The 19,933-nt window shown below is 39.6% G+C and overlaps 1 protein-coding gene across 3 annotated transcripts in view; it reads left to right on the top strand.

Annotated features, from left to right (window-relative positions):
• Ttc21b (tetratricopeptide repeat domain 21B) overlaps positions 1-19,933 on the top strand; it is a 75,633-nt gene that overhangs the window by 9,788 nt on the left and 45,912 nt on the right. For all 3 annotated transcript variants that reach the window (XM_021155663.1, XM_029474291.1, XM_029474292.1), the window contains exons 5-13: positions 183-305; positions 4,793-4,950; positions 7,927-8,011; positions 9,683-9,781; positions 11,361-11,553; positions 12,093-12,190; positions 12,524-12,724; positions 16,413-16,542; positions 18,652-18,809. In XM_021155663.1, the coding sequence (XP_021011322.1) occupies positions 183-305; positions 4,793-4,950; positions 7,927-8,011; positions 9,683-9,781; positions 11,361-11,553; positions 12,093-12,190; positions 12,524-12,724; positions 16,413-16,542; positions 18,652-18,809 (1,245 nt within the window). The remainder of the gene's footprint in view (positions 1-182; positions 306-4,792; positions 4,951-7,926; positions 8,012-9,682; positions 9,782-11,360; positions 11,554-12,092; positions 12,191-12,523; positions 12,725-16,412; positions 16,543-18,651; positions 18,810-19,933) is intronic.

Here is a 19,933-nt window from a genome sequence, read left to right as displayed (position 1 = left end):
ACCTTAGAGAGGACAGCAGTAGTATAGTCACTGACCTTAGAGAGGACAGCAGTAGTATAGTCACCTACCTTAGAGAGGACAGCAGTAGTATAGTCACCTACCTTACGAAGCACAGCAGTAGTATAGTCACCGACAAGCTTCTTGCAGTTCATGTTGACTCCAGTAGGATCTTTCTTTTCCAGGGGCCAATTTTGAAAGCGTGGCTTGATATTACAAGAGGGAAGGAACCTTATGCTAAAAAAGCCCTGCGGTATTTTGAGGAGGGATTACAAGATGGAAATGATATTTTCGCTCTTCTGGGTAAGGTGAGTTGGAATCCAAGTAAATAAATTATGTTTTAAAGCTTAAAGAATCCCTGAAATGTAATAAACTAAGTAGATCACAAAAGATGGTATTTGTGGTCCTATTTTCACCCGTCAGAGGGACTGTGTCTGTGGACACAGCTAGAGAAGCGACTTCTCTACCAAAGGGCCTGATTTCTGGATCAATGTTATGTCCATGATTGGTCCTATGAGTTTGTTCCTGCAGTGTTTCCTTGCATCTGTTATATGTGAGGGCTCGCTGGAGAAGAACCAGGACATGGAAAAGGTGAACACCTCATGTCGTGGGCCTTCTCTTCTCTTCTCTTAGAGAGATGAACAGTGAGGAAATGTGTAAGTTGATTACCTAGTGTATAACTAGACTGTAGGTCATAAGTCCAGTATTAAAGCTGGAGTGGGAGGCAGGAATAGGGGCATGAATTTGCAGCTGAAGATGAGGTAGTCACTACATTTGACTTTTGAACAAAGATTTAGAGATGATGAGGGTGCATCCCTGATAGCATGGTGGGAAAACATTAACAGTAAGAGGTGACAGATTCAGGTACCTCAAGGCACACCAAGGGCATAGCCAGCAATCCGTATCAGAGGAGATTTAGTGTGAGAAGTTAAAGGTCAGAGGACAGAAGCGGAGTGTGGAGCTGAGGTCAGAAGTGACAAGGAGAGGTGGACCTAAGAGACAGGCATCTGCCTGTGGATTTAAGAGCGAGCTGGTGCAAAGCTTAAACAGGTAAGTTGTATCATCAGACTTGCATTTTGAAAATAAACAATTGGCAATCTTAAGAACTCTCTTGACTTGTATTATTTAAGCACACCCTTGCATCTCTCTCCACTACTATCTTCTGAACACTTTTCAAAATTGATCAGTGGGATGCATTGAGATGGCTCTTTTAAGAGCCTGCCATGGAGCCTGACAACTGGAGTTAATCTCCACAATGCACACAGTGGGAAGAGAGAACCCAGAAAACTCCTGGAAGCTGTCTTCTCTGTGTATCCGTGTACTCACCTGCAGGCACATCCACACGATGAATGATTCAAGGAGCAATAAGGATTGGGACTGGTGAGATGCATTAATGTGTAAAAATGCTCTCTGAAAACATAAGGATGTGACCACTATTGCTTAAAACCACACACACACACACAGAGAGAGAGAGAGAGAGAGAGAGAGACATAGAGAGACAGAGACAGAGACAGAGACACAGAGAGAGTTTGATGCAGTGGCTGAGTACTGTTATCCCAACACTGTCTGGTAAGATGAGGGGAGGGACAGGAGAATTACTCAGAAGCTTGGGGACTAACTACTCTGCTGTGTGCAATGGGAAGAGACAGTAAGAAAGACCATGGCCACGCCTCAACCAGACAGAGAACACTGACTCTTCTAATTTGTCCTCTGACTTCCACACATGTGCTGTGGCCCCTGCATACCTGCACTCAAACACCACCATAAGGAAAACTTTTCTTTTAAAAAAAAAAAGTGTTTCATCGCCATTTTGGGAGCTGGAAAGATGACTCAGGGTTTAAGATTTCTTGCAGAAGACCTTGGTCCTGTTCCCAGCACCCACATCAGGAGACTCACCACTGCCTGAGACTTCAACTCCAAAGCATCCAGTGCCCTTTTCTGGCTTCTATGGGCAACACTGCTCATGTGTATATATTCCCACAAAGACACAAAGTTATAAATAAATAATTCTTCAAACTACTTTGTTTTGTTTTGTTCTCTCTGTGTGTATATGTATATGTATGTAGGTATATACATACACACACATACACACACACACACACACACACACACACACACACACACACACACACCAGTGCTGTGGACTTCATACAAATTCAGGACTAATCAAATGCTCTACAACTGAGCTATATTCCTAGTGTTTTTCAATAGTTTTAAAATTGAGAATTAATTTAGTTCGGGCATGGTGGTAGATTCTTGTAATCTAAGCAATGGGAAGGTAGAAATGGGGAGATCAAGGCCAGTATATGGTATGCCATGAGACTGTCTAAATAATATATGTTTTAAAAGGCTTTCCTATTTATGGTAAAGAAGAAAAAGAGGTGAGGACTAGCATTTGTTTCCTGCTAGCATCACCATGTGTCTCAGTTTCAAAGGATGCTGAGTTTGTTCAGATTACAGTCAGCCTGCAGACTAGTATTCAGGATGGCTGGATTCCAGATCTTCCCCATTGCTGTGCTATCGGAGTCGGCCGTTGTCAAGTTTTTAATTGTCTTCCTGTGCTCTGTTCCTTAAAGGAAAGCAAATTTGTAACCTTCCACGGTTAGGCTATTTTAGGTGTTAATATGAAGGACTTTTTACCATGATGCTAACATTGGTTTAAATGTTTTATCTGAATTACTGTGGTATTATCTATGTTATGTTTCTGTGAAAAAGCTACCCGAGACATTATAGACACAGTGACTCGCACCAAAAATCCCAGTACTTGGGAGGTCAGAGGATCTGTCATGAGTTCTAGGCTACATAGAAAGCTGTTTTAGAAGCTACACCCTAACCCCAACCCCATGAAAGACAACTAAAACAAAGAAGTCTGAGACTTGATGGTTTATAAGGAACAGAAATCTATTCTCACAATTCTAATGGCCGAGACATCCAAAATCAAGGCACTAGCAAGTGTGATATCTGGTCAGGGCCCTGTCTCTTCAAAATGGCCCCTTGAACAGTCTTTCCTAATGGAAATGTTCTGTTCTCCACGGGGTAGACCAAAAGAGTGGGCACCATCCCCACAGGCCTGCTTACAGTGGCATTACTTTTTAATGATGGGACCGCCTCCAGCCAGGCCCCAACTGCAAGTAACTGTTGGTTTGGCAATTAGGTTTCAAGATCTATTCTAGAAGAGGCAAAGAAGTTGGAGCTCTGGCAGATCCATTGTCTTACTTTGTATGACAATAATTATGTCGTACTTACTGTTCAATTAGTTTAAAAGTAATTATGCACTTACTTTTCAATTAATTCAGCAGAAGGGCCACATTAATATTCCTACTCAGACTTAAGTGCAGGCTGGTTTCATGTGACCTAAGATGCTGCTCTGTGTTCCTGTGGGAGGGACTAAGGGACAGAGCACAGATGGTGACACTGCAGCAATCTGTGGCAGGGTTTCTTTATTTTCAGTACTGCTCTGTAGATAGATTCCTAGAGAAAATGTGCACTAAAATTTATCCTAATCTTTCCTCCATTATTGTCTTTGTGCCAGTGAATAAAAGTTGCATAATTCCTGCAGTCCTTCTTAGGACCATTTATTTTGACATAATGGATTTATTGGTGACTATACTTTTCTATATATGAAAAAATAATATATATGTGTGTGTACAAAAATATTAGATATTGAGACAAAATGCTAATTGTTAATTAAAGTACACTGAAGGAAAGATAATCTAGAAGAAGACAATTAAGAGGTGTCAGGTGCTCTGCTCTCCTGAGTCATCTTGCAGACCTCGCCATGGGTTTTCATGTATACTGATGACACAGCTTATTTTCTCCTGCGAGAAACAGTGCATACAATACACACACACTGTAAAAATATTTGCAGAAAACATAATAACATTTGAGTAAGACAATAAGTGTCGCTACCTAACTGTCAGCTGCAACAGGTATTCTTTGTGCCAGTGAATGAAAGTTGCATAATTCCTGCAGTCCTTCTTAGGACCACCTAGTCTCCTGCTAAGTAAGTGAACTGTTAGGGCATAACTCCTTTATGGCCATTGCGGGTTAATTTTTATTTTCCTTTTTATACCAACAGCTGGGCAACAACCACCGTGGGTGTGCCTCGTTGTGATGTCTTTCAATTACTTCCTTAAGATAATTCCTAGAACTGAAGTGAGCTCATGGCAGTGGGTAGAACTTATATTTAACCTGAAAGTAGCATTTCCAAATACAGTGTAACATTTATAAGATTGCTTTAATTGTATATGCTATTTACAAATCTCCTAGAGATACTTTATTCTTTAGAGGTAATTTTTCCATTCTAAGTAGCAACATTCTTTGTATTTCTGAAAAACCAACAAACAAACAACTTTTTTTCTTTTACTTGTTTGAGTTTTGAGGCAGTTTTGAGACTCTGTACCACATCTCAGCTTAGCCATGTAGAAGACAGGAGACAGACTGACTTTAAGTGGTGGCCATCTTCTTGTCTCAGCTTCCTAATACTTCTGCACAATATTTTAAGTTTTACCCTCTTAACAGGTTAATCAATACATTAAGAGTCTCTTTTAAAGTAAAATTGCTGATGTATATATGCTAATTTTTCTGTGATATTTTAAGGTGTGATTTTGATAAAGACGGGCTTTTTTCTACATAGAATGATGTGCTCCTTGTTGAAAAAAATATCATAAAATGCTAAGAAGCAGTATTCTGAAATAGCCCAGGCTGATCTGGAACTTACTCTGTAGCCTAGGCTGGCCTGAGAGGGCCTGATGTACAAGGCCATGCTTTGACATCATTTTTCTCCTCCCATTAGGTTCTGTGCCTTGAGATTCGACAGAATTATTCAGGAGCTCTGGAGACCGTGAGCCAGATAATTGTAAACTTTCCAAGCTTCCTTCCTGCCTTTGAGAAGAAAATGAAATTACAACTGGCTTTGCAGGATTGGGATCAGACGGTGGAGACAGCACAAAGGTTATGTGTAAAATGATATCACATCCTCTTTGGATCTAGTTAGACATGAGAACAGAGAAAATCAGATTTTGTTCAGTCCATTACAAGACTCACACAGCATAAAATTTAATTTTTCAAGTAATAAGTGATTTTATTGCAAGCATCATAGAAGTGAAAAAGTATTTAAAATTGTATTGTTTTTAAAAACAGAATTAGGGCTGGAGAGGGGACTTAGTGGTTAAAGTAGTTGCTATCAAGCCTGGTGATTCTGAACTTCTCAATAACCCTCATTTGTGGGAACATAGACAGGGAGTTCCCAAAGCAAACCATACTGCCCCAGTGTGAAGAGCGATTGGAAGACACAGGATGCCAACTTTGGGTGTCCACGTGAATGTGCACAGACACATAGCAACACACATGCAATAATAAACACATGTAAAACGCCCTGAATTTGTTGATTTGCATCAATATCTGCATATCTTATTTTAAAATAGATACTCCTTAAAACAATGTGTCTCCGACATTAGCAAGTTAATATTGAAATGAGAGGAACCATATGCTAAGCAGCACAATTAACTTATGCAGTATGTTGAACATAAGTGCTGGGGAGGAAGGAAAGTGAAGCATCTATGTTAGGGGTGGGATATGGCATTTGAGGAGAAACTTGGAGAAAGCATGGATGCAAGCCATGGAGATAACCAAGAGAAGGTCTTCCACAAGTAGGAGCCTGTGCAGAGAGCCTGAGGCCATAGGAACTTTTATCTGTTTGAGGGACAAAGAGGAATTAAGAGAAGGCAATGGGGAAGGAGCAGGTGCCACCCCACGAAGGATCTCGTGGACCAGTGGAAGGGTTTGGCATTTCCTCTGACACACAAAGTTGTGAGCGTTGTGAATAAAGGAGTATTGTGTTCTGAGTTACATTTAATAGCGTCACTGCTATTTTGAAAACTCTGCCTGAAGAAGGGAGTGAGGGTAAAATCGGGGGACCATTTTTTCATGCCACTGCCATAATGTGAAAGAGGAATGCTGGTGAGGGAGCCAGGGCAGTCACCCTTAAGTCACCCTTTAGGTGCCTTGACAAGTGACTGGACTTTGGATGTTTTCGATAGGAAGGCAGAGACTGCAGGAAGATGACCCCAGGCGGTTTGGTCTGAACTTGAAGGACAGTAAGTTATGGATGGCCTGTTGCAAAGTGCTCAGTGGGCCTGGCTGACGGGAAGGTGGCGTAATAACCAAGAAGTAGACATTATTACTATTCCCCCTTGGCAGCTGAACAAATTTAAGGCACAAACCTGTTAAATGTTTCATCCAACACCACCTATAGATTTGGGGGGGGGGGACCTTTCTCAACTTAGCAATATCTTACAAGACAGCAGGTGGAGTGAAATGAACGCTTCAGATTTCAAAGAATAAAAGGCTGCCGTGGCTTCTCATTTGCATATCAGTAATCTAAACCAGCTGATCTCAGGCAGGATTTGATTTGCTGGGACTCTGCTTCACATTTCAGACTCCAGTAACCACCAGTAACTGCACAGGTGAAATATTCCTCTCAGTGATAGCAAAGACACAACAGCTGGAACAGAAACACAGACTGCCTATACCCTATAAGCTGAGGTCTTTATCTGTCCTGCCTGGGACCAGGTGCGTAGTTCACATACCAAAGCAGACCTGGCCTCCAGGTTCTCCCAGCATCCTTCGGTCCCTACATGGCATGCCCCATCCCCAACCCTGAACTTTCCAGCCCAGGGTCTGGACTGCCTGTCCCTTAGAGCCTCTTCCGTATATAATCCAGACAGTTTATGCTCCTCTCCTCGTCCTCCTTCTCATCCTTCTTCTCCTCCTCCCCCTCCCCTTCCCTCTTCCCCTTCCTTTCCTCTCCTTCCCTCTCCCTCTTATTCTCCTTCTCTCTCTTCACATGCTTTTTCTCTCCTTTTCTTCTTCTTCCCCACCTTCTCTCTCCCCATGGTGACTTCTCTGGCCTCGGTCCTTGGAGCCTGTGAACCTGCCAGAGAGGAGCTTCCCAATAAACCTGCCTGTATGTATTCTAATCTGGCTTGACTTGGCTCATTCACCAGTGGCAGAGAAAAGAAAACCATCTCTGCCATCATCCCTTTGGCTGAAGCAAAGGAAATAGCCCAGCCTCTAGTCACGGTGTCATATAAGACACTCGAGCTTCTTCAGAGAAGAACTGCACAGTTGCATAGCAGAAGACATATTCAGAAGGGACAGAAAGTAGATCCCAAATGTATTGTTTCATATACACATGAGAGGATGCTTTATACATGATCCCTTTTGAACAATTACTTTCATTATGCCACTTAATAAAATTTCATAAAAATTCTTATAGCAGAGACTGTATCTTGCTAGACCTATGCCTATTTTTTCTTGGTGATTAATAAATGTTTTCAAATTTTCCAATTTGTATTTTATCACATAGGAGTCTATTTTGAATTTCTGAATAAATTAATACATATGTAAATATTTCACTCATTTTGGCATTCTTAGAATTGTTTTAATGAAAACCTTGAGGTAAACTCCTTAAATTTTTACTCATTTCCTTATTTTCTTTTATGTATGTGAATGCTTTGCCTGCTTGTATGTAAGTGCACCAAATGTATGTGCTTCCTTTAGAGACGAGGTGAAAGTGTCAGGTCCCCGGAGACTGCTGGGCACTTGGACCTGAACCTGAGTCCCCTGCAGGAGCAGCAGGTGCTCTTAACCACTGAGACCTGGCTCCAGCTCCTGAAGGCAACTTGTCATACATTGTTGCGTATAGTTAACTAATACTTCAAGGAGCATCTCTACGGTGTTAAATGAAGCAGGCACAACCTCTGTTCATATCCTAAAACATGAAAAGTTAAATTGCAGATAACTTTTGAACTAAAGTATCATTGTTGTGGTTTTCTGGAGTAGAAGAGTCACTAAACTTTTAAGCCCTCGCACAACAACAGGGAAAAAGTTCTTTTATTATTAACTGGCTTGTTTTCCTGCATGCAGGCTGCTGCTTCAAGACAATCACAACGTGGAGGCGCTGAGGATGCTGGCTCTGTATTATCTGTGTAGGGAAGGGGACATAGAGAAGGTAAATTGTCTTGTGTAACATAAGCCACCTATGTCAAGGTGAATTTCATCACACACTGTTATAAAGGCACGTGGGCGTATTCATTCGAAGCTTGTAGTTCTATCTCAGAATGTTTATTATAGGTTTTAATTGGTTGCCAGAACATTACAAAGACCTTAGCTTCCTGTACCATGCAGTAAAGCAAAAGTATGCGGGGAAATTTCTCTCGAACGTTTTTAGATTATTAATAAGAGTGAATGTATTTTTACATAAGATGCTGGTACATAGTGTTGTATGTGATCTAGACATGAATATACATATCTAGAATCACAGTATGTTTGCAGCTTAGTTGAGTTTGTGTGAGTTAAACGAGCTTAGGGTAAAATATTTATAACAATTACACCTGTTTCAGTGCTACTGCACACACCCACTAGACACTGGCAAAGGATTGCAAAATCTAATCTGTAGCCAAGGGCAGGCGGTGTACAAGAGGTCTGCATGTTTAACTTGGCTAATGTAACAGTACCTAGCAAATACTTTAGTAGGCACTAGAAAAATCTTAGTGGATCAAATCTTCTATGAACTTTTTGTTTATTACTTGAGGCTGGGACTACAGCTCAGTGGGAGAGAGGTTTGCCTAGTATGTGCAAGCCTGATTCTCAACCCCAAAAGAAACAAACCAGAAACAACAACAAAAATTATTTGTACTAATTACTTTCAAGATTTTCCTATTGTAGAGACCATTTCAATGCTGGGCCATCTATGAACTCCAAAGGTGCATGTAACATTTTGTAACTAGATTATCACTCCAACAACCTTTGTGGCATGACTTCATTATTGTAGAGTTCAAGATGTTCACTTGTTGAATAACTATGGCTATCTTTACCCATCTAAAAGCTTCTATTTAGTGATGGGTATTAGCAAGAAGTAATTGTGTGTAATTACTGGAGCTTTAAAAAAAAAAGCAGAGACGCTTGAGATTCCATTTGGGGGATCTAGGAAAACAATCAGTATGTAGATTCTGTACAATCATGAAGACTTGAATTTGCATCTCTGGAACCCATAAAATGTTAGGCATGATGGCCCATGCTTATATTTCTAGCACTGGGGAAGGAGTCACAGGAAGATACCTAGAGCTCACTTACCAGCTAGTCCTGCAGAATTAATAAACTCCAGATTCGGTGAGAGATCCTCTCTCACCTCTCTCAAAAGTAACTTCTGACTTCTATACACTGACATGTACCCACAAAAACCATGTGCACACAAACATTTGCTCATGCATACACTTCACCACAGCGCACGCGTGCGCACACACACACACATACACACACACACACACACACTAGATGGAAGATATTTGTGAAAACAAAGGTCTCTTAAAGTATGAGTAATGGGGGCTGGAGAGATGGCTCATTGGTGATGAGTACTTTGTTGCTCTTGAAGAAGATGGATACACTTCCCAGCATCCCCATGGCAGCATACAATTATCTGTAACTCCAGTTCCAGGGGGTCCAGCATCCTCTTCTGGCTTCCACAGGTATCAGGCACATACATGGTGTGTATACATACATTCAGGCATTCAGATATGCACATAAAATAAAAATAAGTAAATCTTTAAAAATATATCAATCATAGTATATTAGAGTATATATTCATGAATTAAATACTTTTTTACTGTTTATTTTGTCTTAGGCTGCTACCAAGTTGGAAAATTTAGGAAATGCATTGGATGTCATGGAACCACAGAATGCTGAACTTTTTTATAAGATTACACTAGCCTTCAGCAGAACGGTAAGATTGCCTACAAGCCAGACTCTTATCATTAAGAGTTAGCAGTTGGGACTGAAGAGATGGCTTAGTGGTTAAGAGTACTATCTGCTCTTTCAGAGGTCCTGAGTTCAATCTCCAGCAACCATATGGTGACTCATAACCATCTATAGTGTGATCTGATGCCCTCTTTTGGCACTCAGGTGTACATGCAGATAGAGCACTCATATACATAAAACAAATAAGTTAATCTTAAAACAAGTTCGCAGTTAGTCAGTGGGTGGAGTACTGAGGAACATATGGCTTGCAGTGAACCGGATATAACCTAAGCGTCTTATTGGGTCCCACAGAAGGACACTCATGAGATTCTGGCTTCACCTTTCCAGCCTTCAGGGATCATGAGGAAGAGGCTCTCAGAGCTAGAGAGAGCCTTCCAGACAAAAGAAGACAGAATCCAGTGTTTAGGTTTAGTGGTGTTCTGTGCTTCTTTGGGAAAATCTGTTAAAATGAGTAATAGAGTGTTTGAGTGAAGGAAAAGGCCAGTGTCTTGGATTTGCTGCTGTTGCTGCTGCTGCTGCTACTGCTGTTATAAAAGCATGATTCTGGGGCTGGTGAGATGGCTCAGTGGGTAAGAGCACCCGACTGCTCTTCCGAAGGTCAGGAGTTCAAATCCCAGCAACCACATGGAGGCTAACAACCATCTGTAACGAGATCTGGCGCCCTCTTCTGGAGTGTCTGAAGACAGCTACAGTGTACTTACATATAANAAANAAATCTNAAAAAAAAAAAAAAAAAAGCATGATTCTGTTATGCTCTGTTATGATAATTCAAGGCAAGATGACAGGGATGGAAGAAAAAATACCACAGAATAGCAAAGCCAATTATCAAACTAACTTGAAAGAAAACTATTAAGGTTATGAATTGTTAAACTGTAACAGTTACCTTATTTTAAAATATGTAAGATGTATGAAATTTAAAAGAAAGAAAAAAACTAAAGGTCTGAATGAAGATATTTTTCCTTTATTTGTGTTACTACCCCAGATACAAGTTCATCATTTTTTAGAATGACTATAGAATTGTTTGTTTATCAAAATATTCAGAAGAATATTTTGCTCTTGAAATTTTGTATGTTCAATAGTTACTTACCAGCATTGGCATCAACAAATTTTTAGGTGAAGTGGGTTTTTTTTTTTCAAAAAATTTATGACACATATTTTTAAAATACTTTACTTATTGGTACAGGTTGCCCTTAATGGAAAGGGGACTTTTACTTAACTATGTACACTTATTTAGAAAGCTTAAAATAAAGATTTTCCTATCTAATTTGAAAAGAAATCATGTTTTTGTATAACAGAACTATGTGTCAAGATGGCGATGTCATAAAACAGTACTTATTAAAATAGACAACTTGTGGAGGGTGGGCCATATGCTGTTTCTTGATGTAGTATCCAGATGATAGAATGCCTTTCCTTCTTAAGTAATCTTTATTCCCCTTTCTTCCGTCCTGTGCAATCCAAGCTGTATATGTAAGAGTGGAAAAAATCGGTCTGATATTCTGAGACTGGACTTCTTGTCTAAATTGGTTTGGTTTTCTCTTTCACAGTGTGGACGTAATCAACTCATTCTCCAAAAAGTTCAAAGTTTCCTAGAAAAAGCATTTAGTTTAACTCCCCAGCAAGCAGAAATTGCTACAGAGCTCGGCTACCAAATGATTCTCCAAGGCAAGGTGAAGGAGGCCTGGAAGTGGTACAGGACTGCCATGACACTGAATGAGAGCAACATCTCTGCTGTCACTGGTACGCTGACACTTCCTCCCTGGGTGCTCGCCTCACGCATCTGCCCACTCAAGCAGAGAATGGAGATTTTATTTTTAAAAATTAAACTCTTTCATTTGTTTGTTTGTTTGTTTTTTGTTTTTTTGAGACAGGGTTTCTCTGTATAGCCCTGGCTGTCCTGGAACTCACTTTGTAGACCAGGCTGGCCTCGAACTCAGAAATCCGCCTGCCTCTGCCTCCCGAGTGCTAGGATTAAAGGCGTGTGCAACCACGCCCGAAAAACCAAAAAACAAACAAAAAATTAAACTCCTTATACTATGTGTAAATAGAAAAGTCATATAGCTTTAAAAATATCAATTTATTTCTCAAATACTATCTTGAAAGAATGGATATTATTTGGTTGCTTCTATCAAGTTATGGATTGTGCAGTAAAAGAGTTTACATAGTTCCTGGCTGCCTGTTTTCTTCCCCACCCCTCCCCACTGCTGTATTTTTCCCCCCAGCCATTAACTTAGTTCAGTTGGTTGGAATAGGCCCTGATTGTTTCTGTTTGATTTCAGGACTTATCCGATGTCAGTTAATAGAGGGGCAGTTGCAAGATGCAGACCAGCAGTTGGAGTTCTTCAGTGAATTCCAGCAGTCAATGGGGAAATCTGCGGTATGGCGTTTTATCAGACAGCAGATGGCTGCTGCTGTTTATAAGCCATGAGACTTTAAGTGACCGTTCGTTCATCCTTAGCTCTGCATGGTGCATGAGCACCGACTTTAATGTACAGTGTCATGTGTTGGTTTACCTCTGTGTCACTTGACTTTAAACACTCTTCTCTGTGATCCTAAAATTCCATTCAGCTAGCACTTAGCTTTGAATGATTTTATATCAAACATTTAAATACTTTGTTATAAATAATACTTTGATATACATTTGAAATGTAGACAAATAAGTGGCTTTATAGCCAAATGGAATAACTTCTGAACTCTACTTACTTTTCAGGAATTAATGTATTTGCATGCGGTTCTTGCTACAAAAAAAAATAATCGTCAGGATGAAGTTATAAATTTGTTGAATGATGTTGTGAATACTCACTTTTCACACTTGGAAGACCTCCCGCTCGGCATACAGTATTTTGAGAAGCTCAACCCTGACTTCTTACTAGAAGTTGTTACCGAGTATCTGAATCTCTGTCCAATTCAGGTAGGGAACTCTGCCTCTTATCCACATAGGTGTTCCATGGGTCCCATAGACAGTGCTAAGAAGTTCTCTTGAACATGTGCAAGTGTATCTCTAATTAATATTCATAATTCTGTTAATTGAAACCATTTTAAAAGTCTTTATAGAAAGGATTACTACCAAATAATCACAGTATTGATTAATAAAAATTATTTTCAATTTTTTAAATCCTAAAACTGAGTTTAGAAATATTCAAAGTGGTTAATTCTCATGCTTGCTACATATTTGAATCCGATTGATAACATCATCAAGTGTCATTTCACCTTGGGCAAACTCAAAACTGGATCTCTTTTGTAAAACTAATGAAACCATTTCTCACATGAACTCAAACACTCCTTTGTGTTAGAAGTGGATCGCTGACTCTTCCTCTTGCTCCTTGGAATAACACAGAGAGCAGCTAGTTACTTGATCCAAAAAAGAATCATTTCCTCTTCATAAAGTAGATGTTTAGATTTGGACTACATACTTCTGGTGTGAGAAGTTCCCTGTGCTTTTTCTGTATGCATGCATTGAAATCCATTACCTTTTTAAAAAAGATTTATTTATTTATGTATTCATGTATTTATATGCACTGTAGCTGTAATCAGACACACCAGAAGAGGACATCATATTTCATTAAAGATGGTTGTGAGCCACCATGTGGTTGCTAGGAATTGAACTCAGGACCTATGGAAGAGCAGTCAGTGCTCTTAACCGCTGATCTCCAGCCATTACCTTTTTTTAAAAAAGAAGAAGAAGAAGAAGAAGAAGAAGAAGAAGAAGAAGAAGAAGAAGAAGAAGAAGAAGAAGAAGAAGAAGAAGAAGAAGAAAGAAGAAAGAAGAAAGAAGAAAGAAGAAAGAAGAAAAGAAAGAAGAAAGAAGAAAGAAGAAAGAAGAAAGAAGAAAGAAGAAAGAAGAAGAAATATGTGTGCCTGCTGAGTTATGAGTTAACAAATACTATTGTCTTTCACTCATCCCTTTGAGTTCAAGATTATTTATTTGTGGAATATTTCCACATTTATATCTTGCCATCTCTCTTCTCTTGTGTATTTTATACTCTTCAGTTATCATGTTCCTTTTAGCTCTTGATCTTCATTTTATATGGAACCTTATTGTGAGCTGCCATCTGTTTGATCCAGCTTGGTGATAACAATGGTCTTTCGCAAGCATTAGCATTTTTGAGTTGTAGCTCTAGACACCTGGGGATCCTTTGCAAAGTTCCCCGCCTTCCCTCGGCAGCATCCCTTTGGTACTGGCAGTAAGCACACATAACCTAACTTCCTTGTACATGGCTTATGTTTCTACACAGGCTTTTCAGGTAGGGCTATTCAGTACTCATTGCTAAGACCAAAAATATTAGCAACACCATGCCCCAAATTACACCACTAGATGCTATATTAACAGTGAAAAAAAGAAAAATGATCTTCCCTGGGGGAGCTCTGCATATTGTAATATCATGTCATTTTCCAGGCCTTTATAACCTTTAAAAATTATGCTCTCTCAGAATAATACTTGATTATTAGTTCAGACTGATTGAACTCAGTCACCCAAGTCCATGCAAGTTGCTTGGTAGATTGAATGCATATTTCAGTATTCATTCTGCATCTAGGATTCTTTCTGCAGATGTTTTATAGCACATCTGGCACACTATGCAGAGATGACAGAATGCTTTGGGAACAACAAGTTACAACATTTGTTTAAAGAGATATAGTTTAAAAGGATGGAGCATATACCATAAGGAGACTAGAATGAATAGTGGTATATGGTGTAAGGAGCTAATGGAGCAGGGTAGAGGAAGTGAGAATGTGTGTGAGGGTGTCAGAGTTGGCCTCACCATGTGACAGAGAATTGAAGGGACCTGTGGAAGCAGCTGCTTGGAGACTAAGGGAACAGTTGATGCAGATGCTCACAGGAACACAGAGGATCAGTGGAGTGGACTGTGAGTCGGGCAACAGGGACAGACAAGGTTTTAGTCCTTGAGTATTTCAAAGGATTTCTTTGTTAACTGTGCTAAGAATGAACGAAAGCATAGGTAGTTCACAAAATAATACATTACTTGATAGCTAGGTCTCTAACTACATATCCTGTTTTCCCATAAAGAAGTTTTTATCCTCATGTTATAACTTGGTCAGCTTCATAATGCTATTTTCATGGGAACATTCAAGAAAGGCAGCTCTGGGCCTCAGCTCTATTCCTTTTTCATTGGCCTCTTCCGCACATTTTTTTTAAATTTTTTTAATCTAACAAACAGAATCTTAAAGATTGTCTCTAGACTTCTGTTTTAATTTTTCTGTATACAAGGAAACCCTGATAAAACAATGGCTGGTTCATTTGTGTGATGCTGCCGTAATTCTAGCTCTTAAGTAGCAGAGGCAAGAGGATTGTGAGTTTGAGGCCAGCCAGGGTGTAGAGTGAGGCCTAGTCTCAAAATACAACAAACAACATAAGATAAAAGAAAAAAGTGAGAATTGTTCTCAGTATTTCTTATCAAGTGGCAAGGTCATGATTACATACCTACCACCATTTACTTTATTTTTCTGGTGGGAAATATTTGTGTAAATGACTTATGTTGTTGCTGTAGCAAAATACCCAACAAAAGTGAAGGAAGGAAGGAAGGAAGGAAGGAAAGAAGGAAGGCAGGCAGACAGGAGGGAGAGGGCGGGAGGGAAGGAAGGGTTTGTTTATTTTGGCTCACAGTTTGTGGGCACAGTCCAACATGATGGAGGATGCAGGACAGCAGGAACCTGTGGTGGCCGATTAAGCAGAAAAGATGAATGTTGGAGCTCAGTTCCTTTTCCCTTTGTATTCAGCTCAGGACTGCAGGTCATAGCATGGACTCACCCACATTTAGGGTGGGTCTTCCCATCTCACAGGAGTGCCAGAGCATTATGTCACAGGTTATTGGAGATCCTGGCAAGTGAAAAGTCAGTATTAGTCATCACAACAGTTTTAAAGTTTTCCGTAGTTTCCATTCAAACAAGTATAAAACTCTGATCTTGAAGATGCATAAAGACCCATAAAAGAAGCATCTCTAGGTGGGAAACTACTAGAAAATATGTGCTGCAGAGATTTGAAGAAGTTGGGATGATTTAGGCAATAGTCATATTTTGAGTATCTTTGTGGGAACATGTTCTGTGCCTCAGCATAGGAAAGGAGATGTGAGAGTTTATTGTAAGCTATGTGGCCCATAATCAGAGTGATCTTCTATAAGACAGCACAGTCATTGACCTGAATGATGAAGACAATTGCACATCAGCTGAAGGGACTGGGGAAGATCATCTATCAGGTCGAAAGAACAGCATCAATGAAGCAATGCAGAGGGTCTAAGCAAGAACTCTCTGTTGTCTTTTCTTTTAACAGGTGTTTCTCTGATAAATTTTGAACTGATAACTACTTTCATATGTTATCAATATATTAATTACATAAAAGTCACATAATTAACTGCACAGAACTCAACAATAATCTATAAGTCTATTCACAGATGAAATAAGGAATAATTTAATTTAATATTTGTACAATTCTATAGCAAAGGTAGTATGAAAAAACCTAAGTGAAATTTAATAATAAACACTAGGTTCTTTTATCATATCAGTCACACTAAAATTAAGTGTGTGTTTAGTCCTAGCTACATACGATTATAAACTTAGAAAACAATCTGACTTTCTTTGTTTAGCCTGCAGGTCCTGGACAACCTCTTTCTCCAGTTCTCAGACGTTGTTCTTCAGTCCTGGAGACGATTATAAGAAGTGTACCAGGTCTTCCACAAGCTGTCTTCCTAATGGCCAAAGTGAAGTATTTGTCAGGTGATATATGCTTATCACATAAAATAACGTAGGAGTTTGATTGTGGTGTTGGTAATGACCAAGGTGTAAATAGGTTCTGTACTCCTGTCCAGGGAGAATAGTCACATGCAATGCATATTTTGTCTGTGAATGTGTATGTTTAATATGAAATTAAAACCAAAATTCAAAAGCTACAATTTTATATTTGTTTCATACCCCTTGTACTTACAAGCAACCCTTATAAGTTGTTATTAATCTTTCTTCATCTTACACAGTTTTCACTTGAAAACCTAATAACAAGTAAGAGACTCTGTCCAAGCATTAAAAGTGCTTGAGAATGAAAGTATTTGAGAATGAACAGAAACATTACAGTGTAGGTTATAGATGTTCTAGTGAACCAAAGGCATATGATAAAGACATTGAGCAGAGACTTAGTCATCTAAAATCTCTTGCAATACCATCTTGGAAAAGCTAAACCACTACACATGAAGTCTTAGCCACTTACCTCTTTTATTTTGTTAAATTTTACTTTTTATTGTACACCGTGGGCTGTGGGCTACGATTGGTATCGGCACTCTGTTTGGGTCCTGCAGCACTGACACACTTAGATGTGTTGTGCTAACCATTCTTGTCCCCTTGGCTTTCACGGTTCTGGGTATTAGACATTGCAATACTAAAGATCCCAGAATTACTGCTGACCTGGCTGATGGTTGGTTGCCAGACTTTAACAATATGTTTAGTAAGTTACTGTGCTAGCTCCGCCAGTAAATGGCATGTTAATTCTCTACCTCTGAGGAGGGGGAATGGTATTGTGTGAATTCAGTTAGTAGGCTGAGCTCTTGTGATCCAGGAAACTGAATTTTACCATGTTTTTTTTTTCTATTGACAACAGGTAAAGATGAAGTGTGTTTGAACAGAAAATAACTTAGGACCTCGTCTTCCACTATTCTAGAAAGGTGGGGCGGGAAGTAGGCCTTGTTATATCTACTTAAGCCATATGTGGAAGGCAGCATACAAGTCACTGTGCACTGCATCACAAGGAAGCTGTAGCACATAGATGATGTGGGGATGGGGACTGGGGGGGACCCCTTTCCAGCCCAAGAGTCTTCTCCCTCTGCAACTTCACCATCCTTATCACATAAATCTTAACCAATGTTGTAAGGTTAAGCAGACTTCTTTTAGATTTACAGCTAGTTAGCAGATTTGATACAAATTATTTGCTATTTCATTTGGTGCTGCATTTTAATCTACATTTCATGATTTAGAATTTCAGGGATGTATCCTTGGCCTTTTTCCTATTTTACACCAAATCACGGAGCCTGGTTGTAGAATGTGTCCTCTTTATTAGTGTAAAAGACACTGCAGCCTTCTAGGTTTGTAAATGTCCATGCTCCCGCCTTGATGATAATGGGCTGAACCTCTGAACCTGTAAGCCAGCCCCAATTAAATGTTTTCCTTATAAGTGTTGCCTTGGTCATGGTGTCTGTTCACAGCAATGGTGACCCTAACTTAGGTCACATGAGCTGTTTGTTCCAGTTGGGTAAGGCTCTCTCATGGCAGGGCACAGGGCACCAAACACAGGCATGGTAGCTGAAGCAGTCAGTTGACAGCTTAAGTCTTCAAATGCAGGAATGAAGCAAAGAAAGTGAACTAGAAATAGAGTGACGTTAAACCTGTCAGCACCCACCCCCAGTGACGTACTTCCTCCAGCAAGGCCACCACTTCTAAACCCCCCAACCAGTGGCCCCAACTAGCCACCAAGAGTTCAAATGATCACGCCTCAATTCTCAGTTGAAACAACCACAACCTTGAAACCCATTTTAATGCAGTTATAAACAAAACATTTTTAAAAGGAAAATAAAGGTAGATTCTTAGTCCTGCCAGTAATAATGGGGACCTGTTGCCATCCTTTTATATTTTCCCTGGTTTTCTGTGACCAACTGTTGTCATGACTGAAATATGAGTCTGTTCTTTAAGTAACTACAAGGAAGCTAGCTGGTGCAAGTAGGAATGGAGGCCAGGTTCATGGACAGAGACGTTAAACAGCCAAATGTAACTTCTTGTATTCTGGGTTCTGTTGGAGCTCCAGCTCTGAGTGCTGAAGCCTCATGGTGTGGCTTCCCTTGTTAGGTGACACTGAAGCGGCATACAACAATCTGCAGCACTGCCTGGAGCACAGCCCATCCTATGCCGAGGCTCACCTCCTGATGGCACAGGTGTACCTGTCCCAAGACAAAGTCAAGCTGTGTTCGCAGTCGCTTGAACTTTGTCTGAGCTACAATTTTAATGTGAGTATTCCAGATGAGTATTCCAAGCTAAGACGTACCCCTGACTTTGAACTTTAAATGAATGTGTTTGTGTTCAATTGTCTTACATGTGAATTGATATCTTTGCCAGAAAATATTTTAATAGAAATTTGAAATAACAAGAAATAGGAGAAAAAATTCAGGTATATTTGGTATAGATGAAAATTTGTGTCAGTTGCCCTAACACAACCACCACAATGTCGAATTTCATGGGCAGAGGGTGCTTGTGATCCTAGGTACTTAGAAGACTGAAGACTGGAAGCTCCAGGCCAGACTGAACAATATGGTAAGCCCATCAGAAAGCACAAGCACATGCACACACACGTACACCAGTTCAAAAATAAAATAAATTCATCTGAGTTTAATAATGAAAATTCAGGGATCAACCTGTAAACTCTACTTATCTCCAAGCCTGTTTCCTTTTCTTTCTTTTTTCTTTTTTTTTTTACCCCACCCCTTTTTTTCTCTCTTTTTAAAAGTTTTATTTATTTTTATTTTTTAAGTTTTTATTCTTTTAATTTTTTAATTTTTTAAATTTTTAAATTTTTTTTTGAGTTACAAGTCCTTAAAGAAAAACAGGAAAACACAATCAAACAGGTAGAAGTCCTTAAAGAAAAACAGGAAAACACGTCCAAAGAGGATATTGAAATGAACAAAACTATACTAGACCTTAAAAGGAAGTAGTCACAATAAAGAAAACCCAAAGTGAGGCAACACTGGAGATAGAAACCCTAGGAAAGAAATCTGGAAACATAGATGTGAGCATCAGCAACAGAATACAAGAGATGGAAGAGAGAATCTCAGGTGCAGAAGATTCCATAGAGAACATCCGCACAACAATCAAAGAAAATGCAAAATGCAAGAAGATCCTAACTCAAAACATCCAGGAAATACAGGACACAATGAGAAGACCAAGCTTACAGATAATAGGAGTAGATGAGAATGAANATTTTCAACTTAAAGGGCCAGCAAATATCTTCAACAAAATAATAGAAGAAAACTTCCCAAACCTAAAGAGATGCCCATGAACATACAAGAAGCCTACAGAACTCCAAATAGACTGGACCAGAAAAGAAATTCCTCCCTACACATAATAATCAGAACAA

Source organism: Mus caroli, chromosome 2, assembly GCF_900094665.2.
Source record: "Mus caroli chromosome 2, CAROLI_EIJ_v1.1, whole genome shotgun sequence".
NCBI classification, from domain to species: domain Eukaryota; kingdom Metazoa; phylum Chordata; class Mammalia; order Rodentia; family Muridae; genus Mus; species Mus caroli.
This window is presented reverse-complemented; position numbering and strand designations above follow the sequence as displayed.